Source organism: Gracilinanus agilis, chromosome 3 (assembly GCF_016433145.1).
Source record: "Gracilinanus agilis isolate LMUSP501 chromosome 3, AgileGrace, whole genome shotgun sequence".
In the NCBI taxonomy this organism is placed as follows: Eukaryota; Metazoa; Chordata; class Mammalia; order Didelphimorphia; family Didelphidae; genus Gracilinanus; species Gracilinanus agilis.
The window spans coordinates 31448651-31461225 of record NC_058132.1 but is presented as its reverse complement, the minus strand read 5'-3'; the positions used below and the strand labels follow the sequence as shown (position 1 = coordinate 31461225).

Below are 12575 nucleotides of genomic sequence, written 5' to 3'. Positions count from 1 at the left end.
GGGGGAAGAGGTGCATAGGGGGAGGGGCCTACGGGGAGGGGGAGGAGCCTGCGGGGAGGCATCAGCTGCACCAGGATGGGGGCCCCAGACCTCCCGCGGCTCCCTGGGCCCGGGTGCGAGGGAGGGGGCAGGGCTGCCGCGGAGGCCCGGTCCTACCCTGGAGAAGAGCGCGGCCCCTTCGTCGGCACCGGCGGCCTCGCTGGGCGGCGCCAGCAGCTGGTGCTTCTCCAGGGCGATGTGCATGGCCGTGTCCCCCGCCTCGTCCTCCGCGTTGACTTCGCTGCCGGCGCCCACCAGCAGGGGCAGCAGCGCCACGTGGGCCTGGGTCACGGCCAGGTGGAGGGGCAGCTGGTGGCGGTTGTTGCGGAGGTTCACGTCACAGCGGCCCTGAGGGAAGAGGCGACCCCGGTGGGGGTGTCAAGGCGTCCCCTTGACCAGAGCTCAGTCCCTGCCACCAGCTAGTGGCCTGCTAGGGCCGACCATCCCTGCGGCTGCCTCCCAGTCCAGAGGGCCCGCCCCCTCCCTCCTCGGCCCCGCCCCAGCCCCGCCCCCGGCTCCCACCTCTTTGATGAGGGTCTCGGCCACTTCGTGGTGGTTGTTGAGGACAGCCAGGTGGAGGGCTGTGAAGCCGTCGTCCTTTTTGGAGTCTACTAGCTGCCGGGCCCGGGCCAAGATTCTCCGGACGGCTCTGCTAGGAGGAAAAGGGGCTCCTGAGGCCGGGGGCGGGCCGGCAGGCGGCCTGGTCCTCTGCCTCCAGGCCGGGGCCATCTTCTTCCCAGCTCCCTTTCCCGTCCCCCGGGGCGCCCCCACTCACAGCGTGTTGCCTTTGAGGGCTGCGTGGTGGAGAAGGTTGAAGCCTTGGCAGTTGGAGGCGGTGAAATCGATGGTGGGCACCTCGGTGAGGATCTCGATGATGCCCTTGGCGTCTGCTGAGATGGCACAGTGCAAGGGGGTGTCTCCACACATGTCCTGCGGAGTGCCCAAGGACTCGGCTCAGGCCCTGTGCCCTCGGAGGGAGGCCCCCTGAGCCGGGGCCATTCTCCAGTGCACGAACCCCCCTTTATGTAGATGCTACCCACGGGGAGGGGCACGACGTACAGGCAGATTGACGTCGCAGCCTTGCTCGCACAGGGCGCCCGCCACCTCCAGGAAGCCCTTGCGGACGGCCACATGCAGGGCGGTGCACTTGGCATTATTGATCAGGTTGATGCAGGCTCCGCGGCTCACCAGCACCCGGGCCACCTCGGCCTGGTTCCTGAGGAAGAGACGAGGGCGACGTCAAGGGGGCTGGGCGGGGGCGGCCCTGGGCAGTGCCCGCGTGTCCGCTGCCCTCCGTGGCATCTTACCCGAAGGCCGCATAGTGCAGCGCGGCGTCCCCCTCGTCATCCCGCAGGTCCGTGCCCGCGTGGGCCTGCAGCAGCAGCCGCACCAGCTCCACCTGGCCGAGGTAGGAGGCCACCTGGAGGGCCGTCCGGCCCTGGTTTCTGACGTCCACCTGCAGGGTGGGGGCGGGTCAGGCCTCTGAGGGTGCCCGAGGGTGCCTGCTGCCATTTGCCCCCTCCCTCCCTGGAGGGTGGCGAGTCACCGCACCGAGCTCACTGTCCCAGCTCTGGCCCCGGCTGTTCCCCCCCAACCCTCCCCCCACAACCTGATAGGGGACCCTGGCAAGTCACTTAAACCTGTCTGCCATGGTTTCCCTCAACTGTAGAATGGGATCCCAGTAATAGCAAGGTGGTGGTGCCTGGCGCGGTGCCTAGCATGTAGGAGGCACTATAAATGCTGCCCGTTCTCGGGGCCCCTCTGGGCAAGCCCTTGCCTTATCCGGGTGCCTCTTCACCAGTTCCAGCACCCTGGCAACATTGCCGTGAGCCACCTCGGTCACCAGCCTTCCCGGCTGCTCGGGGTCACTCTTCTGGGTGAGCAGCTTCTCTAGGACAGCTCCCAGGGAGCCTGGGGGAGCCCAAAGCCTTAGTGAGCACCCTGGAACCCCTGACCAAGCTCCTGCCCGCCCATAGGGCCAGCGAGGCAATCTCACAGGTGCCCGGATCAGGGCAGCCTCGGCCCCCATCCCGCAGGTGCCCGCTGCCCTCTTACTCTTTGGCTCCTTGGCACTTTCTGTGGCGTTCAGGTTGGCATCGGCCTCCAGGTGGTACGCCATCAGGCAGGCAGGGTTGAAAGTCCAGGACTGACCTCCGACAATGGACACCCTCAAGTCTCCGTCCCCAAAAACTTTCATCACTTTCCCTATGTGGCCCAGGGCCTGAGAGAGAGCGAGGAGTGGGGGCTCAGGCGGAGGCTCTGCCAGCCTGGCACCTCCTGGCAAGCATCTTCTGCCCCTTACTTCTTGGCACTGGGCCGGCACATGGCGGGAGCTTAATAAACGTGGTACAGAGCGTGCCCAGGGGAGCCTGCAGCTCCTTCCAGAGGCCAGACCTGGGAGGCCACCCATGACTGCCCCTTTTAGCCTGGATCTGCACTCTGAGGGCATCAAATACGGGACGTGGCCTTGTCCCAGCAGGACCCCCCAGGAACAGGGCTCACTCACCAGGGCCATGTCATCCGTCCACTCCCCATGGCCGGCCTGCAGGCGCTTCACCGTCTCTAGGTCCTCAATGACCCGAACCATATCACCAACCCAAAACGTGTTATGCTGCAGGATAAAATAGGGAGGCTGGGCTGGGGCTCACCCCAAGTCTGAGCCAGGAGGTGCCGTGCCAGCAGGCGAGGGCTCGATGAGCCAGAGGGAGGTTGCAAGAGGAAGAGGAAGGACGCACTCCTGAGCAGCTCTGGGCAGGTCCCCCACCAGCACTCACCTTGGTCAGGGCACCGGGATGGAAGGTCCAGCGGGCGTCACTATTGAATTGGACCCGCACGTCGCCCCGGTCAGTGATGCGGTGGACTGTCCCTGTCTGGCCGATGAACTGTAGCCATGGGCAGGAGGACGGCGAGAGGGAAGTCAAGGGCAGGAAGTCAAGGGCAGGAGGGCGGCAAGAGGGAAACGGAGGCACAGAACCTTTTCTCCAGCTTCTCCTCCCCTCCTAGCCAGGCTCCCCCAGGCCCAGGGCCCCTTTGCCCCCCTCCCCGAGGCTGGGTAGCTGCAACTCTCCTAGCCCACCCCGCTCCCTGCAGCCGTGGCCAAGGGTCAGACCCTCCCGGAGCGCCATCGGCAGCCCCCACCTCGGCCATCTTGGGGTTCCAGCCTCCGTGGCCCTCCTGCATCTCGCGGAGAATATCCATGGCCAGCAGACACTTGACCTTGTCTCCATGCTGGAAGGGTGGGCTCTCGGCGCTGGCCTTCCGCTGCAGCTCGGCGGGCTTGCCTGGATTGGGATAGTCAGCACCCCAGCTGAGTCTGTGCTGGGGGGCTGCTGGGCAAATGACTGTTTTTTAAAACCCTCCCCTTCCCCTTAGAGTCAAGCCTGTGCCTCATTTCAGAGGCAGAAGAGCAAGAACAGCTGGGCAATGGGGGCTGACAGGCCCAGGGCTACCCAGCCAGGAAGCATCTGAGGACCCCCCATCTCTAGGCCTGGCCCTCCATCCACTGAGCCACCGGCGGCCCCCAAACCACTGTTTGAGGCTAGTTTGGGACCCTTAAACGGGCCTCACTCTATCCATCCAGAGGCAGCAGCCAGGGGCCACACGGAGAAGCTTCCCGGGCTCTGGAAGGTCTGGGGCCCCCACCCCGCCCCCGGCCCCCCTGCTCCGAGGCCCTGGACCGTACCTAGCCGGGGGAGGTGGTCTTTGTAATAGAATCCGCCCGGCGCCTCCACCACACACTTGAGGTCCACCTTGCCCTTGTGCCCCACACGGTAGACGTTGGTCGTGCCGTCGGCCCAGGTCACGCTGGCCACGCTGCGCCCTGTCTCCACGTCCCATCCGCGGATGTCGATCACACGGCCCGGCTTCCCCTCACCCCCTGGGAAGACAACGCCGGCCGTCTCCCCTGGCTGAGCCCTGCCTCGTGCGGGGACGAGCCCCGGCGCACCAATGGTTCCCACGTGTCCCCCTTCCCTCTCCACTCACCATCCTGATTGCCCCATTCCCAGTCTGGGCCCCGGAGGACCTTGGCGCCTTGGAAGATGCCCCTCAGGGTGATGCGAGGCAGGTTGTGGCGGGCACTCACGGTGACTCTGCAAGAGAGCATGGCACCGAGTCACTCCCCTGATGCACAAGGAAAGGTCCCAAAGCTTGGAGGCCTCTAAGCCTGGTGGGGGCCCTGGGGGGTCAGGGATGCTTCTCCTGCGGCAGCCACCCATCTCCCGGGCCAATGGGAGGTGCCCCAGGACCAGGAATGGACAAGATGTCTGTATCATCTCTGATAATCTGATAAGGACAGTTTAGTTGATAAGGAAATAACAGGACACTGGAGTTGTCTTTTACCTCATGCTTCCAGCTCAGTCTCCCGGAGCATGGAGTTTATTATATATATTTCAAGACTCATTTCACACAAAAGAACTCCCCTGAAACTTCGCAGATGTGCAGAAGTTACAAATTATGTCATATCAAAACACAAAAAGTCTCATTGGCTTCAGAACAGACCAAGGCCAAGGCTGAATTTTGACTGGGTTTTTATCAGAAAGCCAAGTTGGGGAGTATTTTTCTCAGGGTTGAATTGCTAAGGTTTTGGCCTTGGCTGTAGCTGCATTCCTGGCCAAAGGGGAACAGTATTAACCCTTTAAATTCAGGTTTGCTAGGAACTTAAAGCTTTTCAATAAGGCCACAATACTTTTCAACAAGAAATCACAAAGATCACAAAAGGGGTCAAAAGAGGAGTCTCAGATTTTTATCTATTCTCTTACTGGCTTCCCACAGATGTCCTCATTTGGAAAATGACAAAGGCAGGGGCTTCAAACCACAAGGTGAAGGCATTTGGTGCCCATTCCTAGTGGATTTTCTAAACCACATGAGGCAGCTGCTTGGTGAAAAAGCAGAGCCAAGATGGCGCAGAAGGTATAGGGACCCATCTGACTTATACCCTCCCAAGAGCTGCGATGTAACACCTCAGAACAAATTCTGGAGCAGCCCAACCACAAAAAGACAAAGCAAAGTAATTCTTTAGCCAAAAACAACTTAGAAGGCTGCAAGAGGGATCTAGTGCACCAGGGTGGAGGCGGAGCGCAGAGTGCCAGGATAGCCCCCACAGAGGCAGCAGGCCTCAGGGGCAGCTAAAGCAGCCACGAAGGCTTCCAGAACACTCAGCCACAGATGGTGAGGAAGTCAGACAATGGCTCAGAAGAAGATTCCAGGGGCTCTTTTGCTGGCTCTGGGTGCAAGACTTGTCTCATTGCCCTGAAGCAGAGCCAGGTCGCTGTCCTGGGGCCACTTGTAGGGTGAGGAGGAGCACCAGCACACACCAGCATTACAGCCACAGGGAAGCGGGGGACCCTGGTCACTGTGTTATTTAGAATTTCTGGGACTCTATTTAAGAGTTATTTGGGGCTCATTTAAGCGTTAAGGTATGTAGATTATATGACAAACTTCCTGTGGACATTTTAGGGGACTTTGGAAAACTACATTTCCCATGATTCCTCATGGCAGACAGGAAGCGTGATGATTTAAGAGAGGGGATAAGACTCCTGGAGTCAGGAGGGGTGGGCTCTTTTGTTACCTGAGCGTGCGAAGGTACGAAAAGTAAAATGACTGATGCAGCAATCGGAATCCTTACAGGCGCGTGGTCTAGTGATTTATCTCTATCAGCAATGGCTTTCATTAAAATACTATTTTCCCTTTTAATATCTGCCTTCATCATTTTTAATAACAACATCACAGTTCCAAGGGATAGAGAATGCTTGGGGTTACTCACAGACCACAGCACAGGCTGGGAGAGTATTAAGCACACTCCTTACATCTTAATAGAAGGCAGAGAGATTCCCAGTGCCAACTCTGAAAGCAGCTGCACAAAGAACCTGAAGCTTGAAATAGTGCTCCCTTCACCACAGTTACAGAGCCAACTTTAACATGTTTTTACACTAAAAAAGAAAAAGGCTGCGAAATAAGCAAACCACAAAAAAAGAAACTCAAGACCAAAAGTATACAGTAAACCCAAACTCAGAAGAAGACAACAAAGTCAACTGTTGCATCCAAAGCCTCCAAGAAAAACATGAATTGTTATCAAACTCCCAAAGAATCAATGGAGGTGCTCAAAAAGAATTTTAAAAATCAAATAAGAAAGGTAGAATAAAAATTGGGAAAAGAAATGAAAAGTGATACAGGAAAATCACCAAAAAAGAGTCAACAGTTTGGTTGGCACAAAAAATGAAATTAATAACGTAAAAAACTGAATAGGTCAATTGGTAAAAAAAGGCACAAAATCTCAAAGAACTTCTTAAAAAGCAGAATTGCCCAAATAGAAAAAGATAAATGAAAATGCACTAAAGAGAAAAACTTCTTGAAAGAATTGGTCCTTTGGAAAAAAGTACAAAAGTTTACTGAGGAAAAAAACTCTTTACAAAGTAGAATTAACCAAATGAAAAAGGAAGTACAAAAGCTCACCCAACGTAATTGTGCCTTAAAAACTGGAAATAGACAAGTGGAAGCTAATGACTCCATGAGACATCAAGAATCAAAGTCAAAAGAATGAAAAATAGAAGAAAGTGTGAAATATCTCAAGAAAAACAACTGATCTGGAAAATAAATCCAGAAGAGATAATTTAAGAATTATTGAACCACCTGAAAGTCATGGTTAAAAAAAAAAAGAGCTTAGACATCATCTTTAAAGAAATCATCATGGATTGCCCTGATATTCTAAAATTACAAGACAAAATAGAAATTGAAAGAAGGTATCAATTGTCTCCTGAAAGAGATCCTAAAAGAATAACTCCCAGGAATATTATAGTCAAATTCCCAAACTCCCAGGTCAAGGAGAAAATATAGCAAGCAGCCAAAAAGGAACAATTCAAATATTGTGGAGCCACAGACTGAATAACATAAGACTTAGCAGCTTCTACATTAACGGGTTGGAGGGCCTGGAATAAGATATTCCAGAGGGCAAAGGGGCTAGGACTTCCACTAAGAATCACTTCCTCAGCAAAACTGAGCATCATCCTTCAGGGAGAAAAATGGATATTTGGTGAAACAGAGCACTTTCAAACATTCCTGATGAAAAGACCAGGACTGAATGGAAAATTTGACTCTCAAATACAAGGCTCAAGAGAATCATAAAAAGGTAAACAGGAAAGAACTGTGTACACCCCTACATGAGATAATGGTTTTTGTAATGTCAAAGAACTTTGTCATTTATTAGGGCAGTCAGAAGAGTATACATAGTCAGAGGGCAAGGGTATGAAATAAATATAATGGGATGACATAAAAAATAAAATTAAAGCATGAGGAGGGGCAGCTGGGTAGCTCAGGGGATTGAGAGCCAGGCCTAGAGACGGGAGGTCCTAGGTTCAAATCTGGCCTCAGACACTTCCCAGCTGTGTGATCCTGGGCAAGTCACTTGACCCCCATTGCCCACCCTTACCAATCTTCTGCCTTGGAGCCAATACACAGTATTGACTCCAAGACAGAAGGTAAGGGTTTAAAAAAAAAAATTTAAAGCATGAGAAACAGGAATGTATTGGGAGAAGGGGGAAGGGAAAAATAGAATGAGTGTAAATTATTGCACATAAAATAGACATGAAAGAGGGGAGTAGAGCATGTGAACCTTTCTGTGGGGTGCTGCTGACTCAGAAGGCCCCCTCCCACTCCCCAAACAGCAAGATATGGGAAGAGAAGTGGTAGAAGGAGCCTGGAAAGCCCAACAGCTCCCCAGCAGTGGGCCATGAGCAGGGACCCAGCCCCTGTGGCCTCTCTTAGAGGTTCTCTGGCTCCCTGGGCTTCTCTCAGGGTCCCCCCACCCCAGCCCTACTGGCCTCCCTCAGAGCCCCCCAGTTCTCCGTGGCCTCCCTCAGAGCCCTCTGCAAATCACCTGGCCTTCTTTGGAGTCCCCAGCACCCCTGGTACCCGTGGCTTCTCTCAGAGCCCCCCCACACACCCCCAGTGGCACTCACGGGCGTGAGTGTGCGGTCTCATAGCGCTCGAAGGCGTGGGCCAGGTCGTGCTTGTTGTTCATGTAGCACTGAGTGCAGAGGTCATAGTCGAAGCAGACCCGGCACTTCCAGCGCATGCCCCGCAGCCCGTGCTTCTTGCAGCAGTCACAGATGATGTTGGGGTGCCGGACTCCTGTGGGGGCGGATCACATTGAGGATGGCTTCCCTCCCACCTCCCAAGATGGTTCCGGCCTCCCAGTGCTCCCTGGGCCAGGCCCCCCCCAACTTGTCTGGGCAGAGTTCTGGGTGCGAGTCCAGCCTCTGCCAATCATGGTGAAATGGGGCCCCCTCAGAGGGCCACCTCTTCCTGGGAGAAGTCTTCTCTGCAGTGACCTCAGGAGACCACACAGTGAGGAAACAAAGGCCCCTCTGGAGGGAAGAAGGGCTTCTGGGCCAGACCCTCAATCTGAATGTCTTTGGGTCTGGAGACAGACCCAAGTTCAAAGCCAGCCTCTGGCACCCATTCGCTCTTAACCTTGGCCTCCCTCAGTTCCCCATCTGTGCAGTGACACCCCTTACCTATCTGGGCGTTGTCATAGAGCAGAAGGTCGTAGGCGCCCTGGAAGCCAGTCCGGTAGTTGGTCCTGGTACCCTGGTCCCACTGGACCACCACTGTCCGGTCGGGGGTCGTGGGGCTGCCCTGCCGCCCGATCTCCACCACGGTGCCCACGTTGCCTTCGCCGTTGTCCTGGTTGCCCCATTTCCAGTCCGCCCCTCGGACCACACGCATCCCCACCTGCATGCTGGCGTAGCAATCTGGATCCATGGGAGGCCTCCTGCGTCCCTGCGAAGCAGCCGTCCAGCACAGGAGACGAGCTGCAAAGAGAGACCACTAGAGGGTAGCAGAGAGCAGCAGCAGCCCAGGACAAAGGAGCCACTCTTGGATGAAAGGGAAGAGCTATCCAAAGGCACAGCGAGGAGCTGTGGAATCCCCCAGGGACTGCCTGAGGAAGCCGTTAATGCCTCATGAGAGGACCTGCGCTTCACTCACGCACAGATGCAGAAGAGAGCCTTAAAGAAGGAATGGAGCTGGGGGTGGCGAGGGGGCTCAGTGGAGATCCAGGCCTGGAAATGGGAAGTCTTGGGCTCCAATCTGGCCTCAGACACTTCTTAGCTAGGTGACCCTGGGTGAGTCACTGAATCCCACCCACTGCCTAGACCTTACCACTCAGTCTCTATGCTAAGAGGGAAGGTAAAGGGTTTAAAAGAATAAAAAATGTCAAGATGAAAAACAATAAGAAAGAAAGAATGGTGGCAAATGTGGCCTAAACACTTCTGAACAAGTCTCTTACCCTTGCTGGCTCAGCCTCTGCCACTCTTCTGTCTTAGAACTGATGTTCGGACAAGAGGGAAGGGTCTGTGGTGCCCAGAACTGGATGCTGGGCGGGGGAAGGGTGGCACACGTGGTGGCCTGAGGCTGATGGGACACCCCTGAGCTATAAAAGACAAGGGATGAGAGGCTTTCCGAGTCACCTGGGAAGACTTCTGGGAACGGAGGCAAAGGGGAGCGAGCAGAATCCTCAATGCCGTCCAGCTCTGGCTGCAGACAGAAGCAAACTTTCAAGCTTCCTTTCTTTCTTTTTCCTTTTTTTTTGTGTTTTCTTTTGCAACACAGTGAATGGGGGGATGGGTTTTGTGTGACTTCATGAGTATAAAGTATAATGGATATTAAATTGTCTTCTCAAGGAGATGGAGGGGCAGGAAGGTAAAAGGGAATTGAGAACTTGAAATTTTAAGAAAACAATTGCTAAAATTTTGTTTACATGTAATTGGGAAATATCTCATGGAATGGGCCCATTTTAAAAATAGATTCATAAATTCCTCGGGTGGGAGGAAGAGAAGGAATGGCTGGGCCTGTCTGGGCATCCCCAGCCTGGTGAGGGCTGGCACAGCAGACCTGCCCGCTCCTGCCCAGGCCTGGCTCTCTCTCGTAGGCAGGCTGCCCCTTCTCCAAGGTCCATATTCAGCCTTCTTAAGAGGAGAGAAGAATCCAAGCAGCCCTGCAGAGGTCAGGCTTGGCTTTGCTGCCGTGTTAGGCTTCTCTCTGATCCTTCATCTGTGGGTTCTGGTGACACTAGTGACCACTCCTATATGCATGGACTGTACGCAGGTTGCTGGCATGCCTGGCTTCCTTGGTGGCAGGACCCCCTGGCAAGAGGCTACATGGTAGCTCTGTGGGGTTTGACATTCTAGCGGGAGGGCTAATGTGGAACTAGGGGATGGGGAGAGAGTGAGGGGCTCCAACCTGTGGCTGCTGCCTGCTGGCTCCAGGGGAAGGCCTGGATCCACTCTTAGCCGTGCTCCCCCTCTGGCTGCCCCAGCCTGGGGAGGGGAGGGGGCTCCTGCAGACCCTCTCATCCCTGCCTCCTCCCAAGCTCTACACAATAAAAGAATTTTCCAGGCTGCAGGTCCCACCACCAAACCAGGCAGCAGCTTGGCCATGAGCCGGCCCTCGGTACTCCATAGGGCCACATGCATCCGGCTCTCCAGGCCTCTACAAGGAAGTGTTGTCCCACTCCGGCAGCAGCCCCATCGGACGAGCCGGCACGTCTGGACCTGTTGCTGGAGGAATCTCCCCCTTTCTATGTTCAGCCCAATCTTCCAGAAGCCCGAGAGCCTCGGAACGCATCCTCTCTCCCTCCAACACGCGTTTCGGGGTGCGTTCCTGGGCTCCTCAACCTAGTGTGTACACCGGGGTCAGCTGGGGCCCCGGAGCGGGCCATGAAGGAACCACAGACTTCAAGCTTCCTAGAGGAGGCCAGGCTATCTAGTCATACCCCATATTTTACAGAAGAAACAGAAGGGTAGGGGACTTCTCCAAGGTCACGCGGCTAGCGTCCCCGAGGCCGCACGGCCTCTCGGTGGGAGAGAGGGACACAACAAAGGTGAAGGAACACAGTCCCCACCTCAGTCTATGTTCTCAGAGCCATTAAAAATGGAGGCTGATTTGAGTTAGAGCTCCCTTACGATTGGAGAGAGGACATGAGAAAAGCTGGGCCCAGGCTTCTGCACAGAAGACCTTGACTCCGACCCAGTTCCCAAGGCCTGTGTAGAACCTGGCCTGCCCCTCAAACCCTGCCCTGATCAGGCAATCCAGAGGAAAAAGAGGCAGCCTGGGCCAGGCCTGCGGCTCACGGCCTGGACAGAGCCCTTCCCTCCCAGGAGGCCCCGGGGAGGCCCAAACATCTCTGCAAGGAGAATTGGAGTGCGAACGTCGAGGGAGAGATGTCGGCGTCAAGCATGCCAGGAAGGGCTGGTGTCCCGTGCCGAGAGGGCGCTGCCCCAAGCCTCAAGTGTGGCACGTGCTTATGAGGCCAAAGATCCGGCTTGTGTTATTTTAGACCCTCACCTTCCGTCTCAGAATCAGTACTGTGCACTGGCTCTGGGGCAGAAGAGCAGAGAGGGCCAGGCAATGGGGGTGAAGGGACTTCTCTAGGCACCCAGTGAGGAAGTGTCTGAGGCCAGATTCAAACCCAGGACCTCCCCTCTCTGGGCCTGGCTCGGTCACTGTGCAACCCGGCTGTCCTGCAAACACAACATGGCCACATCCCGAGAGATGCTACAAATCCCCATCAGTAAGGGACGTGCGAGGCCCCACGACTGCCATCCTCCCACTGCCCAGCCCTGGAAGGGGAAAAGGAAGCCCTCCCAGGATAGGCCCACCAGCCTCAGGACTGTACCCAGGGCGATGTCCTGGCTCCCAGGTCAGGGCAGGTGGAGGGGAGGTGCCTAACCAAGGGCTACTGGCACAGGTCCTCGTAGGATGGGAGGCCAAGTCAGATGAGGCCGGGCCGGAGCCATGCAAAGACCTTCCAGGCTGCCCCAACGACAGGGCCCCTGGCAAGGCTGCCCCTAGCGTGTGGGACTCAGGAGCAGGGACCCCAAGAGGGAAGAAAATGGCGCACGCCCCGGGCTCCATCTGGGGAACCTACAGGAAAGACACCCACGAGGCTGGGTTACCCGGGACCCTTGCGGGCCTTTAGGTCTGGAGTCCTCCTTCCCCTTACACGCAGGCCAAGCCGCCTCAATGGTCCCTCTACAATTCTTGGGCGGGCCCTGAGCCCACATTCCCTCTGCCCGGGTCCGGGGCTTCATCCCTCCTTGCCCAGAGCACACAGACGCACGCCTGCCTCCCAGCTCCACTCTGACGGGGCTCCCTGCCTCCTTAAAGCCCGGCTGTGCTGGAGAAGCTGGCCGGGGCCGGCCTCACGGTGTGCTCGTTTTACAGACAAGAGAACCAGGGTCACGGACACTGAGCGGCTGACCCATGGGCACAAGGGGGGAGAGGCCAGATATGCCCCCAGACCCTGGGCCTCCGAGGGCGGCACTCTTCCCCAGGTTCCGTGCCCAGCTTAGCTCCAAAGAGCCCGGGTCCCGGGGGGACAAGATGGCAGCAAGGGAGCCAAGAGTTTGTTGTTCCACTGTTTCTGTCGTGTTCCACTCTGGGACCCCACTGGGGGTTTTCTAGGAGAGATCTTGGAGGGGCTGGCCGTTCCCTTCTCCAGCTCACATTACAGAGGAGGAAACGGAGGCAGAGTAAAG

General features: G+C 56.3%; 1 protein-coding gene across 1 annotated transcript in view; it reads right to left on the bottom strand.

Annotated features, from left to right (window-relative positions):
• The window catches only part of MIB2 (MIB E3 ubiquitin protein ligase 2), a 32107-nt gene that overhangs the window by 744 nt on the left and 18788 nt on the right, over nt 1-12575 (bottom strand). Inside the window, exons 3-16 of the mRNA XM_044668640.1 lie at nt 8553-8849; nt 7995-8166; nt 4024-4130; nt 3722-3916; nt 3178-3320; nt 2814-2921; nt 2546-2650; nt 2095-2260; nt 1817-1950; nt 1347-1495; nt 1099-1255; nt 815-969; nt 562-688; nt 33-387 (exon numbers count right to left, since the gene is read on the bottom strand). Of these exons, the coding sequence (XP_044524575.1) occupies nt 33-387; nt 562-688; nt 815-969; nt 1099-1255; nt 1347-1495; nt 1817-1950; nt 2095-2260; nt 2546-2650; nt 2814-2921; nt 3178-3320; nt 3722-3916; nt 4024-4130; nt 7995-8166; nt 8553-8799 (2320 nt within the window). The 5' untranslated portion in view covers nt 8800-8849. The remainder of the gene's footprint in view (nt 1-32; nt 388-561; nt 689-814; nt 970-1098; nt 1256-1346; nt 1496-1816; nt 1951-2094; nt 2261-2545; nt 2651-2813; nt 2922-3177; nt 3321-3721; nt 3917-4023; nt 4131-7994; nt 8167-8552; nt 8850-12575) is intronic.